Raw genomic sequence first — 27066 nt, forward strand, 5'->3', positions numbered from 1 at the left:
AGTCCAATGAGTCTGCATCAATATAACTACCACTGATCCAAATTTCCTGCACTTGTCCCATATCCGTGAATGTTATGATATTTGAACTACTCATCCAAATATTTTTTAAAATTTATAATGTTTTACAGCCTCCACTACCATCCCAGGCAGTGCATTCCAGATTCCCTCTACCCACTGAGTGAAAACGTTTCTTCCCAAATCCCCTCTGAATCTCTTGCTCCTTACCCTAAAACTATGTCCTCTCATAACTGACCCCTCAAACAGCTGCTCTCTATTTTCACTCTACCCATGCCCCTCATAATCTTATCCACCTCAATCATGTCTGCCCTCCGTCTGCTCTGCTCTAAAGAAGACAATCCAAGCCTATCCAGTCACTCCTTCTACCTCAGTTTCTCCATCCCAGGCAACATCCTGGTGATCCTCCTCTGTACCCCCTGTAGTGCTGTCACATCCTTCCTGTAGTGAGGCGACCAGAACTGCACACAGTACTTTAGTTGTCGCCTGAGCAACACTGTGCAGCACCATCATTATCACCTTGCTCTTATACTGATGAAAGCAAGTGTCCCATATGTCTTCTTGACTATCCTGTTTATGTGCTGTGCTGACTTTGGGGACCTGTGAATAATCTCTTCAAGCTCCCTCTGTTTCTCTAAGCTACCCAGTGCCCTGCCATTTATTAAATACTCCTGCATCTTGTTTCTTCTTCGGAAGTGCATCACCTCACACTTTTCAAGGTTAAATAACATCTACCACTCATCTGCCCATCTGACCAACCCATCTATATCTTCCTGTAACCTAAAACCATCTTTTTCGTGATTAATCACTTTGCCAATCTTGATTTTGTCTGCAAATTTGCATCTAGACCATTTACATATATAGCTGAAAAATGTGTTGCTGGAAAAGCGCCGCAGGTCAGGCAGCATCCAAGGAGCAGGAGAATCGACGTTTCGGGCATAAGCCCTTCTTGATTCCTGAAGAAGGGCTTATGCCCGAATCGTCGATTCTCCTGCTTCTTGGATGCTCCCTGACCTGCTGCGCTTTTCCAGCAACACATTTTTCAGCTCTGATCTCCAGCATCTGCAGTCCTCACTTTCTCCACTTACATATATAACAAACAATAATGGTGCCAGTATTGCTCCCTGGATCGCTGGATACCAGCCTCCAGTCACTCAAACAGACTTCTACCGCTACCCTTTGTGTTCTATCACTCCGTCAGTTTCTGATCCAATTCTCCAACTTTCCCTGAATTCCATCTGTTTAACCTCCTCAATCAGTCTCCAATGTGGGACCTTGTTGAAAGCTTTGCAAAAATCCATATAAACTGCATCAATTGAACTTCCCTCATCCACAAACGTGCTCACGTTTTCAAAACATTTCGAACAAATTTGTTTGGCATGCTCTCCCTCTGACAAAGCCATGCTGACTATCCCTCATTAAACTGTGCCTTTCCAAGTGGGTTTTAATTCACTCCTTCATAACTTTCTCCAATTGTTTCCCGAACAGTGACGTGAGACTCACTGGTCTATAATTTCCTGCTTCATATTTACTATCCCTGTAAACAGGCAGAACCATATTAACCATCCTCCGATCCTCTGGCACTTCCCCTGTTATCAGAGAGGAATTAAACAATTTTGTCAGAATAGTTTTAACATACAAAAAAATTCTTAAGGTGTATCATAGAAATGTGTTCAGAACAGTCATAAAAATTTGAGGAGAAGCATCTTTACTCAGTGAATGGTGTGAATGTTTCAGATTAGAATCCCTACAGTGTGGAAACAGGCCACTTGGCTCAAAGAGTCCACATCTGACCGTCAGAAGAGTAACCCACCCAGACCCATTCCCCTACATTTACCCCTGACTAATGCACCTAACCTACACATCCCTGAATACTATGGACAATTTAGCATGGCCAATTCACCTAACCTGCACATCTTTGGATTGTGGGAGGAAACCCGGAGTACCCGAAGGAAACCCACGCAGACACGGGGTGAATGTGCAGACTCCACACAGACAGTCACCCGAGGGTGGAATTGAACTTGGATCTCTGGCACTGTGAGGCAGCAGTGCTAACCACTGAGCCACTATGCCATGCACATGGAACCTCTAATTACAAGGGTTTATTGAGGTTTATAGAATATTGCCTTTAATTTGAAATTGAGGATTTTCTCCATTTGGTCATAGAAGAAAAGAAAGATGTGCATATGTTGCAGACCATTCATTATTTCAGCATGATCTAAAACACCTTACAGACACGGAAGTACTCATAGCTGTAATGCAGCAGGTAAGGTCAGAAAATATACCACCAAGATGAAGACTTGAGGTTAAGTGCTTTGGCAAAAATTGGCAAAGTGAGTATAATGTGCAAAACTGTTAAACTATCCATTTTGTCAGGGAAAGTAAATCGGGAGAGGTTGCAGAACTGGGCAATGCAAAAGGATGTGGGTACCCTGGTGATTCAATTACAAAAGGTTAGTGTGCAGTTGCAGCGAGTGATTAGGAAAGCAAATGGGATATTGGATTTTATTGCAAGTGGAATAATAATCATCATCATCATAATCATTACAATCATAATAAAACAGTTCCTAGGAAAAGGCATTTCCAATTTCATAGCCTCGCTGTGAGGTGAAAGACAGTGCTTACTCAGCACTGTTAGCCTAAACTATATTTGGAAGCTTTGACTACAATTTGTGTTCTGTTGATGTGAACATGTAACTAACTTGAGTCTGTGTTATTAAACATGAAAACATTGCACAGGTAATTAGCCTGGCAAAAAGGTATTAATATAAGACAGAGCAGATTACGCACTTATTTTAGCATCCAGATGCATTCATGCATTTCCTAGAGACTAAGAACAAGGAAAGTAAAACACTGAAGAGACAAGATGTTTTACTTAAAGTTCATTGTTATGGTGGGTCATTGCTTCACCATTAACACTTCTTCTCCTTGCTTCATTAATCTGAGAAGGTGAAGGTAAACCTTCTCTTGAACCACTGCAGCCAATCTGGTAAATTTTCTCCCATTGTCTAGTTGGGGAGGATGCTCCAGGATTTTAATCCAATGCTAGTGAAGGAATGGCAGTTACTTGTCCAAATTAGGATGGTGTGTGACTTAGATCAAAACTGGGAGGTATGACCCTATACAGCTGTGACACTTGTCCTGAGTGAAGGTGTCAAATTTTGAAGAGGTGTCCCAAAGATAAATTGAAAATGAGTTTTGCAAATAATTGTAAAGGTTGATAGCCAAGTAGAAGGGAAGCTGTTATGTAGGTTATAACAGGAGAGAGGGCAAAACATTTAAGACTGCTCAGATAAGATGAAGAGGAGATTACACAAAATTATAAAAACTTATTGAAACAGAGAGCCAAAGAGTCCAAGAGTGGATTAATAAAGACTGTGACAGCATTGATGTAAGCATTCGACTAACCTTTGGCAATACCACTAAATGTCTCACTACTTCTTTTAATCACAACAAAGATGCTACAATTCATCCTTAAGTGTATCCATCCAGAATGTATCTAAAAACTCCAACTGATTCTTAAAGGATGCCAGGTTTTCTTGCCCAATCTCTAAAAGTGTTTTGATTTGATTCTCTTTGTAATGAACATCTTCCTGATGACATTTTAACTTTAGCTTTTTACTGCTTTAAATCTTTGAACCTGAAACCATCCCCTACAATTAATTGCAACAATACATTCTGGAGTTACCTTTCCTTTATTGCACACGATCTTATAAATCTCTAGAATTAACCTCAGAGATTCCTTCCTTCACTGACAAAAAGGGCAGGTTTCTCCATGCTTAGTTCATAGCTTGGACATCTCACACAAAGCTCTTTTCTGCATTGCACTCAGTGTATTCCATGCATTTTGATGATCAGGGTCAGACTCACCAGAATTATTTCCAATTTGAGAGATTAGATTAGATTAGATTCCCTACAGTGTGGAAACAGGCCCTTCGGCCCAACAAGTCCACACTGACCCTCCGAAGAGTAACCCACCTGACCCATTCCCTCTGACCAATGCACCTAACACTATGGACAACTTAGCATGGCCAATTCACCTGACCTGCATATCTTTGGACTGTGGGAGGAAACCGGAGCACCTGGAGGTAATCCACGCAAACTTGGGGAGAATGTGCAAAACGCCACACAGACAGTCATCTGAGGCTGGGATTGAACCTGGAATGCTGGTGCTGTGAGGCAGCAGTGCTAACCACTGAGCCACCGTGTCGGCTTTGACTTTCTTTTTCTTTTTTTCTTGTCTATTGTAGTCCAACTTTCTGTTGCTTGTATTGGTTGCTACTCTCACACTAGGTGGGCATTCTGAGCTTCTGGTTTACTGAGGTACCTGGGTTTCTGTAAACCTCAACCACTGATATTTCACCATCTGGCCTGGAGTTTGTGAGTTGCCGATTTTGCTTTTAAATGTGAATGACTTGACAATTGTCCACATTCAATTTCATTGCATCCCCAAGAACCTCTGATCATCTCCTCTTGCTGCTTTTAAAATGCCTGGATTCCTCTTTCATATCACGCAATTATCGACTTGGAGATATTTTTATTGAGGTGAGGGCAGAAAGGTAAAGACTAAATCCTTAGATCACTGGCTTCAGATCGTTCAGCATCAAAGATGGTAAGGTCAGAGGTTATGGCGAATATGCAGCAAGAAATGGGATTAGATGAAGGGATGAAGTTGGAGGATAGAATTAATGCCTGCTGGGTTGTGGTAGACTGATACAGAACTAATATTCAGTTAAATTGCCATTGAAGCAGAGAAGCAGGTAACATAAATTGCACAGAAAGAGGCCATTCAGCCCATTCTGTCTGTGCCACAAATCACGGAGGAAGCACCTACATTTGAAATGAGCTCAAGCATTTAATCCTCACCTTCACCAGTTTCAAACCGAATGCATTATATCTGGTCATTTGCAGCTCGCACCAGAATAAATGAGCATTATCTTTTTTTCTCCACATACTGCCTTCAAGTCTTCGTTTTCTACTTGTTCTTCCCCAGAACCTCAAAACCATGATCTCTTTACATGTTCAAACCCTTTGTCCTCATTGAGACCAGAAACCTGCAATCCCACTCCTTTAGTCATAGGTTAACGGTGAATGTTTTTGAAATGTATGCTTTTCCAGGTCCCTGTCAAATGGACTGTTATTCTATTTTCGAGGTTCTTCATTTCAATTATCTCATTTTCATTTGTACGTGACTGTTCAGTCAACATGCTATGTCTCTTATACTCATTTTATCAGCTGAAAATACCCTCTTCCCAGATGGTCTACTTTGTTTTCTCTCTCTCCCTCACTCTCTCTTTCTCATGTTCTGTTCTTATTCTGTTAATGGTTGGTTAGACATATCAACATAACGTTGTTTCTGCATCCACAGAGAGGAAATCATCCAACCACTGGGTTCTTAGCTGTCACGTTGGGCCTGAACTATTGTGATGAAGTTGATGTTGCTGGATTTGGTTATCCATTGAATCAAAAAAACGGGAGGATTCATTACTATGATCAGCTGCGTATGAAACATATGGCAGTAAGTATCTGATGGAAACAATCCCCTGATTCCATGTTCCATCTTAAGTTTCTCAGTCCATGTTAACCTGGCTGGCGCTTAGATACATTCCTGTCAAGAGTTCCGTTGTCATGCTATCTCTCTTGCTCCATTCTTGTTTCTAAACATTTGTGATGTCCGTCATCAAACTACTCTATGTCTCTGCTGCCCTCCACTTTACCCTCTGGAAGAGATTTAGCTCTGATCAAATGGCAGAAAAAAAGGTAAATAAATATGCAGAATAGAGTCTTTTGTCAGGGATGGTTATGGGCTTGAGGAAGCAGCAGAATGAGGGAAGGGAGCCTAATGGAGGGATTTAACATGAAGGTGAATGTTAAATGTGTTGCATTGGAACACCAGAACCTAAATTGTATCAAGCAACCCAGAATTCTTGGGCGAGTGAGATTGGGCATAGAAAAGGATTTGGGCAGCAGGGAGTTTTTTTAGATTAGATTAGATTACTTACAGTGTGGAAACAGGCCCTTCGGCCCAACAAGTCCACACCGACCCGCCGAAGCGCAACCCACCCAGACCCATTCCCCTACATCTACCCCTTCACCTAACACGACGGGCAATTTAACTTAGCCAATTCACCTGACCTGCACAAGTTGGATGAACTAATAAAGATAATGAATAAAGGACATCATAGAATGGTGCAACAGAAGTAGAAACCCATTGTTCTGTAGCTTTCCTCTATCTCTGTATCAGCAGGCCCTGTTGCTTCCTGCACTTAAAGAGGTTGATGAAAGCAACCTTGATTATGAGCAGCAGCTCACTCAGTGTACTGAACTGGCGAGGTCACAGCATGGTCAGCAGTGATGGGGACTTGATTTGATTGCACCGATAAGCACAGAATGAGCAAGAATATCAGATCTTCAGAATCAGCTCAAAGCCACCTGCTCATTCAGCACAGTCAGCAGCAGGGGAGAACCAAAGACCTAAGAGCCCTACAGAAGAAATCTTCAAGGCAATCCTCAATGAGGAAGAGTACTTCAGTGCAGTGTCAAAGCATTTCAGATCTTTTTAGGGACAAGAGAGTTAATGACCTGCTGGAATAGGAGCACAACTAACTCCAAAGCATCACAAGGTGGTGGTCCATAGGGATCAACATTGAGTGAACAGATATCGGAGGCTCCTTGAGTAAGTTTAAAATCCCATGTGGGCCAGGGGAAACTTTAAATGGAGCTGTAATCCAGACAGGAAAAGTAAGAAGTTAGAAAAGTATATACTGGGATGACTGCTCAGTGTTAGCATTGCTGCCTCACAGTACCAGGGACCAGTTTGATTCCTGCCTCAGGCGACTATCTGTGTGGAGTTTACACATTTTCCCCGTGTCTGCGTGGGTTTCCGCCGGGTGCTCTGGTTTCCTCCCACAGTCCAAAGATGTGCAGGTTAGATGGATTGACCATGGGAAATGCAGAGTTACAGGGATGGTAGGGGGCACGCACGGGGGTCTGGGTGGAATGCTCCTTGAAGGGTCAGTGTCAGGGGTAAAATGCTTATTTCTGTATTGTAGGGATTCTATGATACTGCACAGATCAAGCATTGCAAGTGTATCAAACAGGCACCATGAAGCACAGCTATAAAAATGGCAGCAAAGGGCCATGAAAAAAACATTAATCCAAGGGGATATTAATCATAGACCGGGGATATCGTGAAGCCAGTGAGTAACACAATAATGAACAACAGGTTAAAAACCTAAGCTGACCTTATTTAATGGAGGCAAAAAAATTAGGAAACTTTATTCAGGCAGTGGAAATGGCAAAAAATCCTTCATAAAGAAATCCATCCTACAAGATAAAGGAGGGAATCATTTATTTAAACCACAACAAGGGGGAATCATTCAGAAAGTAACCATGAGAAAAGCAGGAAGCATTTTTTAAAGCCGTGTGGAATGTAATTCATACAGTAACGCTATCAAAAAAGGTGGTACGCCTTCATTTTAACTGCAAAATATGGGAAAAACTTCCAGAATAACGGCAAAGCTGAACAGAACTGCCAATAGAGTGAAATAAAGCTTCTTTAGTAAGTAAAATCTTTAATCATAACAGGAAGGCATAGTAGTGGAGGTAATATTGCTCAGAAGACTTAATTACAGAGATAGCCATGATGTGGAGGTGCTGGTGTTTGACTGGGGTGGTCAAGTTAAAAATCATAGGTTTGTGTGATGACTAGGTTTGTTCAATATACCATTCCACTTGCATGACACGGAAATCTTTTGCTATAAATTCTGTGTCTTATGATCCTGCTCCACAGCTACCTGTTGAAGAAGCAGTGCTCTGAAAGCTGGTACTTCCAACTAAACCTGTTGGACTATAAGCTGGTGTTGTGTGGTTTCAGAGATAGAACACAGAATTGGACATATTGGTGAAAACAATTTCTGATACACAGAACAGCTTCCAAATTGGATACAAAATCTGAAGGTGAACAGATAAATACACTTTTATACGTAATTGGAAATACAGCTGATAGTGATAGTTCACTAAGCACATATACTTTAAAGCACAGATACTTTAAAAAGGTATTGCAAGCCTTTGATAATTACTTCAATCACATAATAAATAAAATTCTTGAAAGAGCAAGATTTAAGAGAAGACTTCAGCATCCACAGAATGCCATGGATTATTTCATTAATGATGACTACACATGAGTGAGAAGAAGAGATGGTTGCATTTCAGAGGTAGCAGTGCAGGCTTGAGAGGAAGCAACTGCTGAAGATAGATTTTTTTCATTCATTCCTAAGATTATCAGCATTGCTATCTGGGTGCACTGCAACCACAGTATGTACAATATTTTAGAAATGCATTGCAGTAACTTGCCAAAGTCATTTGACAACAGCTTCAAAACTCATTGCCACTGCCATCTGGATGGAGAGGGGCAGGAGGTACATGGTGACACACCAGCTGTGAGTTCACCTCCAAGCCATGCACCATGCTGACTTGAATCTGTGGCACTGTTCCTTTTGCAGTTGCTGGGTCAAATTCCTGGAGCTCTCTCCCTAACAGCACTTCATGTGGGTGTATCTGCACTTCATGGATATTTAAGAATGTAGCTCAGCACCACCTTGTCAATGGCAGTTAACAAATGTCAATAATTACTGACCTTGCCAATGACCCTCACACCCAAGAATAGATAAACATTTGTTAGTAAAACTCTGACAATCATTGTAAAGAACACCGTGTTTCTTTACTCACTCTAATTTCCTTTGTTTTTGGTTCCTCTTCCAAACTTTCAAAGTCAGTTCAAATGTTTACCTTGGTTTGTTTCATGTGCTTGGCCTGTTCTTTGCAATTGGATGTCATGATACTGATTTTTGGAAAGTGAACATTTGAACTACATGTTCTTTATAGACTGTGGTGCATCAATAATGATGTAATGACATATTTTTATTGCAGGAGAGCTATTCTGATTCTTAAACAGCAGCATGTAATACTGTTCCTTTATACATTTATTTTTTTCAGCACCTGAACATTTAATTGCAAATTTGCTATGTTCTTGTTGTCAGTCTAATTACATTAAAAGCAAGTTGAGGTCTTAATCTGGTTTACAGGGAATAGGCATAAACTTGAGTAAACTCTGTACAGAATGCTCATTGTCACTCACTTGGAGAATCTTATAGCACTGAGTAAGGCTATTCAGCCCAAATTCCCCATGGCAAGTCTATGACAGAATGACCTAATTTGACACACTTTGCAGATATTCTCTATAGCCCTTCAGTTTTTCCATTTCCTTTATCTCTTTAGTTTGTTTTGAAGTATCAAGTTGTTTCATTTTGAATTATTTCATACATATCTCAGTGCAGTGCAATCCCAACTATTATTATTGAGACAATCTTGGCATGACATGTTCTAATTAGATCTGAAAAGAAAATTCCCTTTGCCCACTATTTTGAATCTTTTGTCCATTAAGGCTTTGTGTCCTCTGGTTACTGAATCGCCCAGTCATGAAAAAGATTTCTCCTTCTTGACAACTGATATGCCTCATAATTCGGAATACATCTTTCCATTATCGCCTCAATGTGCTCAAGTGCAAATCCAACATCCCCACTCTTTCCACAAGATTCTCTCAATCCTGGTATCTTTCTCAGAAGCCTCCTTGGTCTTTACGACCTTCCAAAAATGTGGTGCACAACATTTTTCACAATATTCCAGCTGAATCTAACCAGTGATTTATAAAATGCTATTATTTCACTCAAGACTATCAGGACTAGAGGTAGGTAATTTGTCCCAGTGAGCCTGTGCTGCCAATTAATAAGATCATGGCTGACCTGGCAATCCTCAAGTTCACTTTCCTGTCTTATCCCAAATTCCTGATTGATTAAAAATCTGTCCATCTCAGCTCTGAATATACTTAATGTCCCAGCTAGACGACACTCTGCAGGAATTAATTCCACAGATTCACTATCCTCCAAGAGCAGAAATTTCCTCCCATGTCTATTTTAAATGATTGATCCCTTACTCTGATATTATTTGCTCTACTCCTTGACTCTCTCACCAGGGGAAAAACCTTCTCTGCATTAATACTGAAAGGAAAACTCCTACAAATCAAACTACTGAAACTTCCCTGAACTAACTCCAAAGTCAGAATCTTTCCTTACAGGAAGGGCCAAAACAGACAGGGTGGTACAGTGGCTCAATGGTTCAGACTGCTGGCTCACAGTATTGGGGCCCTGGTTTGATTCTAGTCCTGGCTGACTGTCTGCGTGGGTTTTCTTTGGATATTCCGGTTTCCTCGCACAGTCCAAAGATGTGCAGGTTAGGTGGATTGACAGTGGGGAATGGATCTGGGTGAGATGCATTTTGGAGAGTCAATGCAGACTCAATGGGCTGAATGGTCTCTTTCTCCACTGTTGGGATTCTATTAATTGATGAAAAACTGTTCACAGTATTCTATCTATGTTCCAACTCGTGCCTAGTAGAGTTTTAGCATAACCTGCCTATTTTTATTTTCTATTCCCTTCATATTCAGGGCAAAAATCCATTTGCTGTTCTTATTGCCTGCAAAACATAGGTGTCAGCTCTTTGTTATTTATGTTCAGGAAGTCACAAATCCTTCTGTGCTGACTTTCTGTGTCTCTTTTTCTATTTAAATAGTACTCAGCTCCTGTTTGCTTCCTGCCAGAGTGCATAAGCTCATATTTTCCAAAATTCTGCTGCAACTACCAGGAGTTTGCCCACTCAGTTGCCGACCTGTCCATGTCCTTTTATGTACTCTATGTGAGACTCTCACTATTTGTCTTGTGAGCATATTTTATATTATTCACAAACTTGGCTATAGCGCATTCACTTCCTTCATCCAAGTGATAAGTATACGCTGTAACTAATTGTGACTCTATTAGTTACAGATTGGCATCCTGAAACTGCCCCCTTTATCCTAACTCTCTGTCTTAATTAATCCATTATCTACACTAATATATAAAATCCAACACCATGCCTTCTTTTCTTACAATGTAGCATAATGAGTTTAGAATTTCAAATATATTGTATCCACTGGTTTCCTTTCATCTATCCAAGGAGCCGCCTTAAATAATGTTAATAAATTTGTCTGGAATGATGCAAGGAAGTCCAGGTTAAGATTACAATCAGATCACTCATGATCTTATCACTAAGAGAAGGCTCAAAGGCTTTGAAATAGCCTACCCCATCTTCTAATTCCTGTGTTCCCAGGTTTGTATATTTGCAACTAATTACATTGGCCTTGTACTTTGATCTTGTGACTAATTTAATCAAACTGCACCCTCTTTTTTTTCAGAACACTGTGCACAATGTCACCCATGAACATCTGTTTTTGAAGATGCTGAAGAATGCTGGAGTTATCAAATACCTCACTTAACCATCACAACCATCTTTACATTATTGAGATGGTTTGCTTCCAAAATATCTGTCAGTTATGTACTTTTATCTGTGCTTGACCCTTGTATATATTAAGAATCCTTCCACTCTATGACCATTTTCCTCCCTGCTAAGCCACAACGTTAGTCTGACCTGGTGATTAAGTGCAACATTCTCTGTCTGCAGTGAACTGGTGAAATACTATTGGAAGGAGGGACTGTGCCATTTCAACACAGTGTGATTGAAGAGGCTGTGATATCATGGCAAGATTATGGGCCTAATTTCACCACAGGCATCAGGACCCTAACACCGAGGTGAAAATGGGGTTCCTAAACCCAGATCACACACCAATATCTCGGTGGCCCACCATCAAATTAAGGCCATCAGCTGGTCTTCTGTTCGCTGCTAGCCCAACCAGAGAGCTGAACTCTCAGTCACACCCAGAAATGAGGTGACCTCAGACAAGGTAGATTGATGACCTTAGGAGCCAGGTTGTTAAAACAGCTTAGGAACTGTTAAAAAGAATGACAAGGTTAGGGTCAAATGGGGATGGGAGAAACCTCTCTGGGTGGACACTGCAGAGACAGCCTTTCCTGCCCGTGGGCCACTCTTTGGGCCACTCTTTGGGCCATCAATCCCCTTCATTCGAAACCTAAATCTAGCAGAGTCAGAGAGATCTAAAAGTATTGTGTAAATGATGCCTCACACATAGTGGAATCTGGCAGACTCACTGCTTCCAGTTGAATTCATGTTCTTTTTTAATGCAGTAGGGGAGCTGGCACTGAGCATTGACAGCTTCTGACAAATTAGTTGAAGGACAATGTGACAAGGTCTGGTATGAGGTAAAGTTGCATCAAGTTAAGGAATGGGGAAAGGCGGATGGGCTGGGGAAATGCTAATGGGCACTGAAGGTTGTGGGGGGTTTGGATAAAGCTGTACGGGAATTAGGATATAGTGAGGGAGAAGGGTAGGGTTTCTCCTTACTACTGTTGATTTGTCTCCTTCTCTTTATCTTAACAACATTGCAGACAATTAGTTTCTTTTCCTTTTCAAGAGTTTCCTTGATGGTGATAGACATTTTCAAAGGATTGTGGGTTCTTAATTTCCAGCTAAGAGCTGGTTACAAGTAGCAGAATAATTGTATGGCACTAAAAATGTTAGCTAAAGTTACAATGATGAGTTGGGTAATTAGTAGATTTTGTAGCCATTGAGCTCTGAAAACATAAACACTAATGAACTACATATTTGCAGCAGAGTACTGTTTTGCAAGGAAATGAGACAAATACATAATAGATCATTTGATTTTATTTAAACAAAATCATGTAATAAGGCATAATGTGCTCAAACTGTGGAAGAAGCAGATTAGCAATAACGTCCAACAACAAACATGGGAATCAGACTGAGCAAATTGATCTGCATTGATTAAAAATCCCATCTTAATGTTTCTTTATTGTGCAGATGGAAGGAATGGGTTCTCATTCATATGTATCTGACCCTGTGTGTACTCAGTTAATTTGGGAAAGAAGTGACTTGCAGCAGTAATAAAAGCATAAAATCATAGGCACTAGAAACAGGAGTAGGCCATTCAGCCCTTCAAGCCTACACCGCCACTAATATGATCACAGCCGATCTTCCAACTCTGTGCACTATCCCCACTTTCTCCGCTACTATTTTTTAACCTCTAGCTGAAAAGATTAGGTCCAACTAGTTCTTGAAAACATTCAATGTTTTGGCTTCGACCATTTTCTGAGTCAGAGAATTCCTTAGGTTCACCACTTTCTGGGTGACAATATTTCTCTTCATCTCACTCCGAAACTCTGTCCCTACTCTGTAGCCTTAGAGTCCTGGTTCTGGACTCCCCAGTCATCAGGAATATTCTTCCTGCATTTGTCCTGTCTAGTCCTGTTAAAATTTTTTGGTTTCTATGAGATCCTCCCTCATTCTTTTAAACTCCAATGAATATAGTCCTCACTGAGCCAACCTCTCCTCATATTCCAGTATTGCCATCTGTCTAGGAAACTTTGTTTTACCCCCTTCATAGCCAGAGCATCCTTCCTCCGATAATGAGACTAAAATTGCACACAATACTCCTAAGGCCCTGTACAATTGCAGCAAGGCATTCCAGCTCCTGTACTTGAACCCTCTCACTATGAAGGCCAACGTACCATTTGTATTCCCCACTGCCTGCCGCACCTGCATGCTTAGTTTCAGTAACAGGTGTACAGGACACCCAGGTCCCATTGCATCTCTCCCTTTCCCAATCTATTGCGTTTCAGATAATGGCTACCTTCTGCTTTTGCTTTAAAGTGGTTACTTCGCATTTCTCCATATTATACTCCATCTGCCATGCATTGTCCAAATCAAACTGAGGCATTTCTGCACCCTCAGACAGTTCATTCTCCCACCCAGCTTTGTGTCACCTACAAACTTTGAGATGTTATATTTAATTTTTTCCCATCTAAATCGTGAATAGCTGGGGTCCAAGCACTGGTCTCTTTGGAATCTCACTGGTCAATGGCTATCACTCAGAAAAAGCCTGTTTATTTCTTCCCTGTCAATCAGTTCTTTATCCATGATCTCTACTTGCTTTATAAAACATTACAAAGCAAGTACATTAATAGCAATCCAATCTATCAGAACATTTCCTGAGTCTATAGAACCTGAAAGATATCAAACATCCATTGTTTCTCGGGCCATTTTGTTAAGTACACCTGGAGGAAGATTATTGAGCCTGGGGCATTTTTTGGCCATTAATCCCATCCATTTCCATAACACCATTTCCCTACTAATATCGATTTCCTTCCGTTCTGCTTTCTCATTTCATTGTGTGTTCCCTGACATTTTTGGGATGTTGAATTCTCCTTTGTGAAGACAGAATCAAGGGTTCAGAGAAGATTTACAAGGATGTTGCCAGGGTTGGAAGATTTGAGTTATAGGGAGAATAAGCTGGGGCTGTTTTCCCTGGAGTATCAGAGGCTGAGGGGTGACCATATAGAGGTTTATAAAATCATGAGGGGCATGGATAGGATAAATAGACAAAGTATTTTCCCTGGGTTGGGGGAGTCCAGAACTAGAGGGCATAGGTTTAGGGTGAGAGGAGAAAGATATAAAAGAGACCTAAGGGGCAACTTTTTCACGCAGAGAGTGGTACGTGAATGAAATGAGCTGCCAGAGGAAGTGGTGGAGGCTGGTATAATTACAACATTTAAAAGGCATCTGGATGGGTATAAGAATATGAAGGGTTTAGAGGGATATGGGTCAGGTGCTGGTAGGTGGGACTACATTGGGTCGGGATATCTGGTCGACATGGACAAGTTGGACCAAAGGGTCTGTTTCCATGCAGTACATTTCTACAATTCTACGACTCTGTATGTATTTGATTGATCTGCCACCTCTTTGTTCTCCACCTAACTTCCCCATTTTCTGAATGTAAGGGACCCACATTTGTCTTCCAGCATCTTTTTCACTTAGAAACTACTACAATCAGTTTGTATGTTCTTCACGAGATTATTAGTGCTCTGCTTTCCCCTCTTAATCAGTCCCTTTGTCCTCCTTTGCTGAAATCTAACCTGCTCACAATCCTTGGGTCTGCTGCTTTTTTGTTTAACAGATTGGTATGATACTTTCTTGAATCTAATACTGCCCCTAATTCCCTGTGTTAGCCATGGTCAAGCCAACTTTACCTTTTGAGCCAGACAGTAAAGAAACAAACTGCTGGAAACCGAATTATATCATGTAGCCCCAACCATCACTGGCTGCATATCTTGGCTTTTTATTCTTTCCTTGGTTCCAGTTTAATTTTGCCAAAAACGACACTCATGAAGAGAGTTTTGTGTCACTGGTAAGAGATCAGTGAAAATATCCCACAAGAAAAGGTGTGCTTTGATGTTAAAGTTTTTTGGTGAATGTATAGGTTGCCTGTTCTATCTTCCAGGAGGGTAGTGGAATGTAAGCTGCTCTGATCCAAGTTGACATCGACTCCTGGGCAGATTATTGGACTATATGATGAAGCCCTGTTCTTTTATTTGAAGGTTTGTTAACTGGAACAAGGTCAATTGATTAAGTGACCTAGAGCTGAAAATGTGTTGCTGGAAAAGCACAGCAGGTCAGGCAGCATCCAAGGATGCTGCCTGACCTGCTGCACTTTTCCAGCAACACATTTTCAGCTCTGATCTCCAGCATCTGCAGTTCTCACTTTCTCCTGATTAAATAACCTACTCCAGTATTTAAAACACATCATAACTCATGACAAACATGAATGTGTTCTGATAGATGAAAAATGTTTGCACTGTTTCCTTTTTTGATTAAGCCATTTATTTGAAACTTATAATTTAGAATTGTGTTCAAGTGCTTTAGGAATATTCATTTATCTGAAGGATTGCTGATTGCTTTAGTAACAAATTAAAGAATTGCTGAAATTGAAAATTGTCAACCCCGATTGAAACTGTCTTGTCATATTCAGTACAAAATCTTCCTTTAACCAAAGTTAAAGGGATCAAAGGTTAGGGTAGAAGGCATGATAATGGGGTTGCAAAACATGTCAATCATTACTGAATGGTGGGACAAACCTAATAGGTTAAATTGCCTAAATCTGTCCCAATATCTTATGGTCTTAAAGCATTTTTAATAAACTGGGAACATTTACAATGACAAAGATAATTCTCCAAGTGACTTGCAGTAAGAGACAGACCCCATTTGAGCCTCCTGGTTTGTCGAACATGACTCCACTGTTAGCATTGTTCCTGTATTAGTGAGTCTGACACAATGCACAGACACACCTTTATGTCTTTTGCAAGGAAGCATGTTGTAGCACTGTCACTGCCCCCAGGGCTTTTCTACCAGGAGCTGAAAAGTTTCCCTCCAGCTACCTCTACCAAGGTTTTTATGAAGTTCGTGGGTTTGAACATTGTTCTCTGGTTTCCTGTTTGAAATGGGCACAGGACAGGCAACTGGAGCTCAATATAATGAAGTTTACACATCTCCAAGAACCAAGTACTGAGGCCTGCACTTGGGAGCCTGGCCATGTAAATAGCAGCAAATTGCACAAACTATTTAACCGTAAGTCATAAATTAGTAATTGGATAATGTAATGCTTTAAGTGTAATAAATTGTTATATTTGATGGTCTATTTTAAAGAGGATCTCAACAGATGCAGCACTGCGTCTCTTGGCACTGCAGTGTCGTCTGAGCTGAATGTGAACAGTCTTGGTACATTTTCTACAGCACAGTCAGTGCACAATCCAGTGACATCAGCACAAACTGCCATTGGTCTGGATTAACAAGTTCACTCACAGACAGGCCAAAAGATGTTCAATGTGAGCAGTGGGGAAAATCATGAATTAGAGGCTATTTATCTGTCAGTGGGATGAGGAATATGTTTGAAATGACTGTCTCATCTCCACCCACTCGACAATTCCATTGACCACTGCATTTCTCTAATTCATGCCTCATCTCTCCCCCACTCCTTTTGCCACCCAAAGTGATCGTGTCTCAACTCTTCTCAGCCACAAGCTGCAGGATTCCCTCAACAAATTGACCTCTCACTCATTGAGACCCTCCTTAAAACTTACCTTGGTGCCCATGTCTTGAGTCATTCTTCATGATATCTCTTTCTGTCAACCAATGTCAAATTTTGTGAAGTGCTTTGGTATTTATAGATTAAAGACACTGTATCAATGGAAGTCCTTGTTGAAGCTCTTTTTTAATGCACACAGCATATTCTTGCTGAATGGGTTAATGTTGGAGCCTTTAATGTGACTTGAATATGTTATTTACAATGGCAATTAAAAATGTTTGGCCTGGGAGTCTTTGTTTCTTTTTTATTGGTGTTAGTCAATGGTCACATTTTACAATCTCAACACCGTCAGGCAGGAACCAGTTTGCTTAGCGATCAGGCCTTAAGCCAACTCACAGAAACACAACTCCTGTGACATCGAGAAGGATAGGAGTCCATGGCAGAAGTCTTGAACGTGTTGGAGGAAATGCTGATCAACTTTCGTCACCCTCGAAAGTCCTGGTGAGCCACACTTTGAAATGCTGCATTTCTTCCAGTGAAGCTGCTCACCCAGTGCTGTTCAATAGGGACTTCTGATCTTTTAATCCAATAGTTATGGATGAACACTGGGGCTTAATGTTCCAGTTAGGACAGCGGGTGATAGTCTGTTGAATCTGGTGTTGTCCATGCTGCTTTTCTGGTGATCAAGGTAATGAGTTTAGAAAATTCTGTTGAAGAAACTATCATGCACTGGTACCATGTTATGGAGAGGTCGGGTCAGTACCCGGGTGCAGTGTCACTTGTGGGATTGGCTGCATGAATCCAGTGTCCATCCCAACAAGTTGTAGGGAAAAGAAGTGGTTTTATATTTCTGGCCATGCCATGAACAGGAGCAGCATTTTGATCCACTATCTGGACCTGACAGAATCTAGGTATCATTGTAACGATGTGGGTGCTGTAGCATGGTGTCTTTTCCCAAAGCACAGCATGAAATACAGGGGAAATGTGGGAGAAGCTGACCTAATATTTCACAGGCCCCACCATTGCTATAGTGCTGTTTGGCAGCTGTTGCCCTGGCAACAGATAATCTGCATGTGTTTGTGGAACAAGTCCACAAACAGAGTCATGGAATCCTTGGTATTTAGACTTCAGAAGGAAATCTCTTGTCCAATTGTGTCCATTTTGGCCAAAAAGAGTCACCCAGGGCTTATCCATTTTCCAGCTATTGATCCATAGCCGTGTGAATGACAACACTTCATTTATAGACCAATGTGATGAGGGTTTCTGCTTCCACCACCCTTTCAGGAAGTGAATTCCAGATGGCTACAATCATGTTGATGAAAATATCACTCTTCAAGTCTCTACTCTTCCTTCTATCAATGTAAACCTCTCCTCTCTTATTATTTCCCTCTTTATTAAGAAACATAGATCCTTTAATGCACTCCATCACAGCCTCCTATAGTTCAGTTATTCAATATTTACTTGGATATATAATTCTCCCTTGCTGTTAGCACATTCATAAAACTCCTCAACGCACTGCAGTGTGATCACATGGGCTGAACCTTATCATTCTGGTAGGTGCCCCAACATCAAATTGCAAAGTCAGTGTGACTCTAGTGCAGGCATTTGGTGGGCCTTTGACCACATTTTCCAAGGGGTAAACAACTAATAAGTTGTTTTTGAGGTTGCTGCCCCTTTAGAAGATTGTCACTCTAACCTGGGAACTGCCAGCCAATGACAGGGCAACAGCTGCCAAACAGCACCATGGCAACAGTGGTGCCAGTGAAGTATTAGGTCACCTTCTCCCACATTTCCCCTCTATCTCATGCTGTGCTTTGGGAAAAGAGACCATGCTACAGCACCCACATCCTTACAATGATACCTAGATTCGGTCAGGTCCACACTGTGCCAGCACTGAAACGCTCTCAGCAATGCCACTGGAATTAGTGGCCAGTGTTGGTACTGTAGCTGGCAGATGAGGATACTATACGAGCCCACCACCCTCTCAATCAGGTAAGTGGAGTTTGAAGACATCTAGGTTAGTCAGACAAGCATTTAAGACTGAAATGAGAGGAAACATTTTCGTTCTGAATATCATTAACCTGTAGAATTCTTTTCCCCAAAAAATATTTGAAGCTAGGTCGTTAAGCTTATTAAAAGCTGATTAGGCAAAGTTTTGATCAACAGAGCAGTCAGGGGTTCTGGGAGAGTCAGAGTCAAAAAATGTGGAACTGGAAAAACAGAGCAGGTCAGGCAGCATCTGACAAACAGGAGACTGACCTGCTGTGCTTTTCCAGCACCATACCTGTCAATCTGATCTCCAGTTTCTGCAGTCCTCACTTTCTCCGGGTTCTGGGGGAGTCAGCCAGGAAAGTGGAGCTGTGACCATAACCAGATCATCAATGATCTTATTGAATGGCAAAACATGTTCAAAGGGCCACCTGGCTTCCTCCTGTTCTTAACCCCATACGCCTTGCTGCTCTTGGTCCACCCCCCAATCCCAGCATGCCTTGCCATTCTTGGTCTGTCCCCACATGCTTTCCCTCAGGGTCCACTCCTACGTGCCTTCTGGCCACCTCTAGGATAGCCCATCCCTATATCTCCCCAGGCTGACAGCGCTCAGGATGGCCTATCCACCTTCCAGCTCGCGTGGTGATGGTTTTTGGGATGATCTATAAATCCTTGGGCTTTCAGAACAATCTGCTCACCATTTGGCTCCCAGTAAGGCCTGCAGGACCCAGAGACATGCAAAACACAATGGAGGTGAAATGAGCGACCATCAAAAAGGCTGAGTCCATTTCCAACACAGAGCCATGCCTGAAGGCAGAGTCTGCTCCCACAGGGTGTTCAGTCTCCACAGAGGGCCAGGCCCACTCACAGAGACACAGCTCATTGGTGAAGCTGCAGCTGACTCAGGGGGGCTCAGTCTAAACACTAAAAGGTGAAAACGCATCCAAAAAGAAAATGCAGACATTAAAAACTTTGGTGCAAGGGCCAAGCCCTGCCACAAAATCATTATTGTCCTTGTTTAAAAAAAACAAAAGAGCATTGCACAAGTTGCAACCAGCCAGTTAACTAATAAGCAACAGTTCCCTCATGAGAAATTAAATCCAGCAGTACACACTGGCTGTGTGGCCAGTCAGCTCAAACGCCTGGAAGCCACAGTCTACAGTGACTGCAGGGCCAGCCAGCATAGAATCCAGTCCCAAAAAAAAACAATAGTAACACCCTGACTGTAACCAGCCAGCTTGGAGTCAGTCACTTGATCTGAGGAGATTCTAATCTCCTGATTATTTTTTCTCTTTCTTCTTTGCATGTGGCTCGTTGGTCTAGGGATATGATTCTCGCTTAGGGTCTCCTGCTACGCAGACTTGCGAGAGATCCCACGTTCAAATCCCGGATGAGCCCCCATTTCTTAAACTGTCACCAGGGACCCACCGGTTAGCACTGATGCTGCGCAATGCCAGGGACCCACCTTAGATGACTGTCTGTGTGAAGTTTACAGTTTCTCCCTGTGTCTCTGTAGGTGTATGACCACAGGAGCAGAAATTAGGCCATTTGGCCCATTGAGTCTGCTCTGCCATTTGATTATGTGGCCGCAGTGGCCCAATGGATAAGGTGCTGGCTTCCTAAACCAGGGATGGTGTGTTTGTGTCCCACCTCGGGTTGCCTCAGAGTGAGGGTGGCATGGTGACTCAGTGGTTAGCACTGCTGCCTCACAGTGCCAGGGACCTGGGATCGATTCCAGCCTCGGGCGACTGTCTGTCTGGAGTTTGCACATTCTGCCTGTGTATGCATGGGCTTCCTACCGTGTGGTCTGGTTTTCTCCCACAGTCCAAAGATATGCAGGTTAGGTGAATTGGTCATACTAAATTGCCTGTAGAGTTAGGTGTATTAGTTAGGGGGAATGGGTCTGGGTGGGTTACTCTTCCAAGAGTCGGTATAGACTAGTTGGGCTGAAGGGCCTGTTTCCACACTGTAGGGAACCTAATCTAGGGCTCCCTGATTGGACCAAGTTAACAGCCCCTGAGCTCCACCTGCCTGACCTCGTTACAATCACCACACTAAGAAATGGTATTAACAATGACTTGCATCTGCTAGATTGGTAAGAAGAGGCAATAAGAGAAATGGAGATCTAATCTCCTGATTAGATTGGTCAACCAACATTCCCGATTGGCTCAAGTTAACAACCTCAATCAAGGATCTCATAGTCAACAAAGTCCACCCAGCTTCAATCACTACAACTCTCCCCATCCATCCCCCACTTCTCCGCGCTTATGTCCAGAGATGTAGGCCTGGTTTTTGTCTCGAAGATTTGTCTGTGTTTGTTCCAGATCAGGTTTTGATTCAGACTCTGACAGGGGCAGCGTGTACTGGACCGTAGCCTGTCTTTTGCCTTCCTAGCATCTCGGAGGGTTTCGTTTTCTTCTTCAGTCAGCAATTGCCTTGAGACTGCATCCATCTTGGACATAGAAGTTTCCTGGACAGTAGACAGAAAGGGAGCACCTATGGTTTCCATCAGGCCTTCTGGATGTTCTAAGTGGCCAGGTATGTTTTGCTTCTGCCCCCTTTAAGGTGATCCACAGGACTGTCTCACCTACCTGAACTCTGTAAGTCAGGGGACGTGACCTTGCGTCCACCTCACTATTTCCATGGCTCTGGTACCAAACTGCATCCACTGAATTAAATTGTCTCTCTTGCCTAGAGGAAGCGTGTGGTTGATATTGGCATCCCTGCTGCTGTTTCACCCTTCCCCCCAGATCTGGAAATATCAGGTTTAACCTGGTGCGGAGTCTTCTCCTTATCAGCAACTTTACTGAAACAATCGCTGTTGCTGCATGTGGGGTGGTCCTATCGTTGAACAGGAACTGGGACCATTGGTCTCAATTGAAACTGCCTCTTTAATCCTGCCTACACTGTTTAGACCACTCTTTCTGCCAGACCATTGGATGATGGATGGTATAGAGCTGTCCTTATGTGCCAAATGCCATTCGACTTCAGGACACACTCAAATTCCCTGCTAGTAAATCACATTCCTTTGTCCGTGACCAAAATTTGCAAGAGGCCATATACTGTGAGCAATACTTGCAGCTTCTCAATTATCATCCCTGAGTTTGCCGATGGATTTTATGCATGTTCAACCACTTTGAATGGTCATCCACAATGACCAGGAATATTTGAACCCATGGGACGACTGGCATAGTCAGCATGTAGCCATGTCCAGGATTTTCCTAGCCATTCCCATGACAGTCCCACCAATGCAGCTATGTCAGCATCCAACCCCGGGCACCAGTCAGAGGTTCTTGCTAGCATCTTGATCTTGGAAATCCCTTGTTGACCCTGGTGGGGTTCAGCCAGTACCTGGGTGGCATGGTGGCTCAGTGGCTAGCATTGCTACCTCACAGCACCAGGGACCCGGGTTCAATTCGGGCAACTGTGTGGAGTTGGCACATTCTCCCCGTGTCTGTGTGGGTTTGCTCCGGTGCTCCAGTTTCCTCCCACAATCCAAAGATGTGCAGGTCAGGTGAATTGGCCATGCTAAATTGCCCATAGTGTTCAGGGATGTGCAGGGTAGTTGCGTTAGTCAGGGATAAATGTAGAGTAGTAGGGGAATGGGTCTGGATGGGTTACTCTTCGGAGGGTCAGTGTGGACTTGTTGGGCTGAAGGGCTTGTTTCCACACGGTAGGGATTCTATGATTCTGGAAGCAACCATTACTTGAAACAATTGACCTTGCTCCCCAAAGTAATATGCCATCCTCTACAATGACCTGTTCTCATCGGGTCCAGAAAAGTTTCAATCCGGGTTGCGATGATACCTTCTTCCCCATTACCATCAGCTGTTTAAGTTTTGATAGGTCTGGATCTTTGACTGAAGCTCAAAACTAAAAACAGACTCTTCCAGGGGAGGCACTATTGATGGAATATCTGCCAATGGGAGGTGACTCAAGGTATCTCCATTAGCCACTTGACTTTCTGGAGGACGTTCTCACTTGTACTTGCATGCTGAGAATAAGGGCTCAACACTGAATATTACCAGAAGCTATGGGCGGCACTGCCTTGTATTCCGTCAGTAGCCCTGGCAGGGATTTGTGATCTGTTACTATGAGAAATTCCCATCTGTAAAGTCACTGGTGAAACTTCCTCACATCAAAGATAACCACTAAACCTTCCTTCTCTCTCTGGGCATATTTGCATTTGACATCAGCCGAAGTCTGGGAAGTATAAGTTATCGGGTGTTCCTCTCCTTTGGACGACCGATGAGCCAACATGACCCTGATGCCGTAAGAGGAGGCACTACACGACAACACTACCTCTTGTTTTGGATTGCAGTGGGCCGACAGCTGAGATGACGATAGCTGCTTTCTCACTTCCCTAAAGGTGCATCATGACTACGTGACCATTTCCAAGGCTGACCCTTTTTCAATAGGAGGTGTAAGGGAGCCAAGATGGAGGCCAGGTTATGTATGGATTTTCCTTAATAATTCACTAACCAAGGAAAGACTGAAGCCCTGGACAGACGTGGGAGCCAGGGCTCCTTTGATCACCCTCACTTTCTCTTCCAATGGGAGTAAACTGGTTTTGTCGACTCTGTAACCCAAGTAGGTCACTTGGGGCACTTGAAACACAGTTTTCCCATCTCAGGCATTTGCCCACCTGGGAGAAATGTTTAATCATTATGTCTAAGTTCTCTTTATTAATCTTCCCCATTATTAACATGTCATCCAGATAAATGGCAATCTGGGGTAGCCCTTGTAAAACGTTCTCCATGGTCTGCTGGAAAAGGGCGCTGGGTGATGATGCCCCAAATTGCAGTCTTGTATTTTGGTATAATCCCTTATGGGTGTTAATTATAGTGTACTTGTGGGGCTCCTCATCCAATTGCAATTGCAGGTAGGCATGGGTCACGTCCAGCTTTGTAAAAGTCAACTCCCCACCCCAACCAACTTTGCACACATGTCCTCTCTGTGAAGGATTAGGTATATATCCAGTTGCGAGAAGCTATTTACCATTTGCTGAAAATTCCCACAAAGGTGAACTGAGCCAACAGACTGCACCATCAGCATAACCAGTTCTGCACATTCTGCAAACTGCACTGGTTTGATGATTCCTTCACTCTCCATCCTCCTGCTTTCTGCCGTCACTTTTGCCCGTAAGGCAAATGGCACCTGGTGGGCCTTGCAAAATTTCGGAATTGTTTCCTGGTCAGCATGTAAAGCGGTTTTGGCCCCTTTGATAGTCCCAAGGCCTTCCTGAAATATTCTGGTATTTCACTAGAACTTCACTCATGCAGCTGTTTTCACAATCGAAAAGCATTGAGCCATTCTGGATGAATCTTCCTCAATCAATTCTGCCCCAAAAGCCTTGGGCCCAAACCTTTTACTACAATCAGTGGTAACTGCACCAACTGCTTCTCATCAGAGACCACAACCAAAGTCGTACCCTTATTCTGCAACAGGTCCTCAGGGTATGTTCTCAGTCTGGTTGAGGTCTTGTGCATAATTAAGGATTGTAGACCCAAGCGAATCTTGTTAAAGATAGGTTCTACAACCACAGATACAACTGTGTCTCTATGGCAACTGGGTGACCATTTAACCAAACATGAATTTTAATCAGCTGTGGTTTGAAAGTTGCTAAGCAACGTAATTGTTCGAACACTTGTGCACCAGGACTTTCCAGGGAGTACACTTTCCTGGTACCAGCCAACAAGTTTTTTTTTACTTAAGTCAGGCCTTATAGGACTCTTTTGCAGTCTTAAATCCACATTCTAGCAACAAATATAATGGCTTGCTGGCTCAGATCCTGAAGGACTTTTTAGCCACTTGCCTGAGGCTCGACTTTGCTGTGGGGTTCTTCTGTGGGCAGTCACTGGATCCCTCTGCTCAGGATATGCCCTGCGTGATGCTCTGTGAGTGGCCACACTCAAGAGGTGTTCCCCAAGCTCAGTTGGACAGGTGGAGGTGCCCATCTTCATTGGAATGCCCATCATGGCGAGGGTAAAGATCCCCTGGTTATATTTTCCTTTATTTCCCAAAATTTGGAATTAAGTGCCGAATGACGACCATGAAACCATTGTTGATTATCAGAAACCAATTTTTTTTTAAGATTCAATTAGATTCCCTGTAGTATGGAAACAAGCCATTTGGCTCAACTAGTCCACACTGACCCTCCGAAGAGTAATCCACCCAAACCCATTTCCCTACATTTACCCCTGACTAATGCACCTAACTCTATCAGTAATTTAGCATGGCCAATTCACCTAACCTGCACATCTTGGGACTGTAGGAGGAATCCAGGGCAACCGGAGTAAGCACACACAGAATCGGGGAGAATGTGCAAACACCACACAGACAGTCACCTGAGGCTGAAATCAAACCTGGGTCCCTGGCGCTGTGAGGCAGCAATGCTCATCATTGAGCCACTGTGCTGCCCCAAAGCCTACTGCTTCTGTTATTCCAAGGCAAAGTCTCCCATTCAAGTACTAGTCATAGAGTCATAGAGCTGTACAGTATGGAAACAGACGCTTCAGTCCAACCCATCCATGCCGAACAGATATTCCAACCCAATCTCGTCTCACCTGCCAGCACCCGGCCCATATCCCTCCAAACGCTTCCTATTCATATACCCATCCAAATGCCTCTTAAATGTTGCAATTGTACCAGCCTCCACCACATCCTCTGGCAGCTCATTCCATACATGTACTACCCTCTATGTGAAAAAGTTGCCCCTTAGGCCTCTTTTATATCTTTCCCCTCTCACCCTAAACTTATGCCCTCTAGTTCTGGACTCCACCACCCCAAAAAAAGAGTTTGTCTATTTATCCTATCTATGCCCCTCATAATTTTATAAACCTCTATAAGGTCTCCCCTCAGCCACCGATGCACCAAGGAAAATAGCCCCAACCTGTTAAGCCTCTCCCTATAGCTCAAATCCTCCAACCCTGGCAACATCCTTGAAAATCTTTTCTGAACCCTTTCAAGTTTCACAACATCTTTCCAATAGGAAGGAGACCACAATTGCACACAATATTCCAACAGTGGTCTAACTAATGTTCTGTACAGCTGCAACATGACCTCCCAACTCCTGTACTCAATACTCTGACCAATAAAGGAAAGCATACCAAACGCCTTCTATCTGTGACTCCACTTTCAGGGAGCTATGAACTTGCACTCCAAGGTCTCTTTGTTCAGCAACACTATTTGGACCCTACCATTAAGTGTATAAGTCCTGCTAAGATTGCTTTCCCAAAATGCAGCACCTTGCATTTATCTGAATTAAAATCCATCTGCCACTTCTCAGCCCATTGGCCCATCTGGTCCAGATCCTGTTTTAATCTGAGGTAACTTTCTTCGCTGTCAACTACATATGCAATTTTGGTGTCATCTGCAAACTTACTAACTGTACCTCTTATGATCGCATCCAAATTGTTTATGTAAATGACAAAAAGTAGAGGACCCAGCATCGATCCTCGTGGCACTCCACTGGTCACAGGCCTCCAGTCTGAGAAACAACCCACCACCACCACCACCCTCTGTCTTCTACCTTTGAGCCAGTTCTGTATCCAAATGGCTAGTTCTCCCAGTATTCCGTGAGATCTAAACTTGCTAACCAGTCTCCCATGGGGAACCTTGTTGAGCGCTTTACTGAAGTCAATATAGATCACATCTACCGCTCTCCCCACATCAACCTTCTTTGTTCCTTCTTCAAAAAACTCAATCAAGTTTGTGAGACATGATTTCCCACGCACAAAGCCATATTGACTATCCGTAATACGTTCTTGCCTTTCCAAATACATGTACATCCTGTCCCTCAGGATTCCCTCCAACAACTTGCCCACCACCGACGTCAGGCTCACTGGTCTATAGTTCCCTGGCTTGTCCTTACCACCCTTCTTAAACAGTGGCACCAAATTAGCCAACCTCCAGTCTTCCGGCACCTCACCTGTGACTATCGATGATACAAATATCTCAGCAACGGCCCAGAAATCACTTCTCTAGCTTCCCACAGAGTTCTCGGGTACACCTGATCAGGTCCTGGGGATTTATCCAGCTTTATACATTTCAAGACATCCAGTTCTTCTTCCTCTGTAGCAGGGACATTTTGCAAATGTCACCATCTATTTCCCTACATTCTATATCTTCCATGTCCTTTTCCACAGTAAATACTGATGCAAGATTCTCCTTTAGTATCT

General features: G+C 42.9%; 1 protein-coding gene across 1 annotated transcript in view; it reads left to right on the plus strand.

Moving 5' to 3' along the window:
* LOC122540555 (CMP-N-acetylneuraminate-beta-galactosamide-alpha-2,3-sialyltransferase 4-like) overlaps window positions 1-11383 on the plus strand; it is a 76804-nt gene extending 65421 nt beyond the window's left edge. The window contains exons 12-13 of the mRNA XM_043676422.1: window positions 5384-5533; window positions 11303-11383. Of these exons, the coding sequence (XP_043532357.1) occupies window positions 5384-5533; window positions 11303-11383 (231 nt within the window). The remainder of the gene's footprint in view (window positions 1-5383; window positions 5534-11302) is intronic.
* Window positions 11384-27066: the final 15683 nt, after the last annotated feature.

Source organism: Chiloscyllium plagiosum, chromosome 35 (genome assembly GCF_004010195.1).
Source record: "Chiloscyllium plagiosum isolate BGI_BamShark_2017 chromosome 35, ASM401019v2, whole genome shotgun sequence".
Taxonomy (NCBI): domain Eukaryota; kingdom Metazoa; phylum Chordata; class Chondrichthyes; order Orectolobiformes; family Hemiscylliidae; genus Chiloscyllium; species Chiloscyllium plagiosum.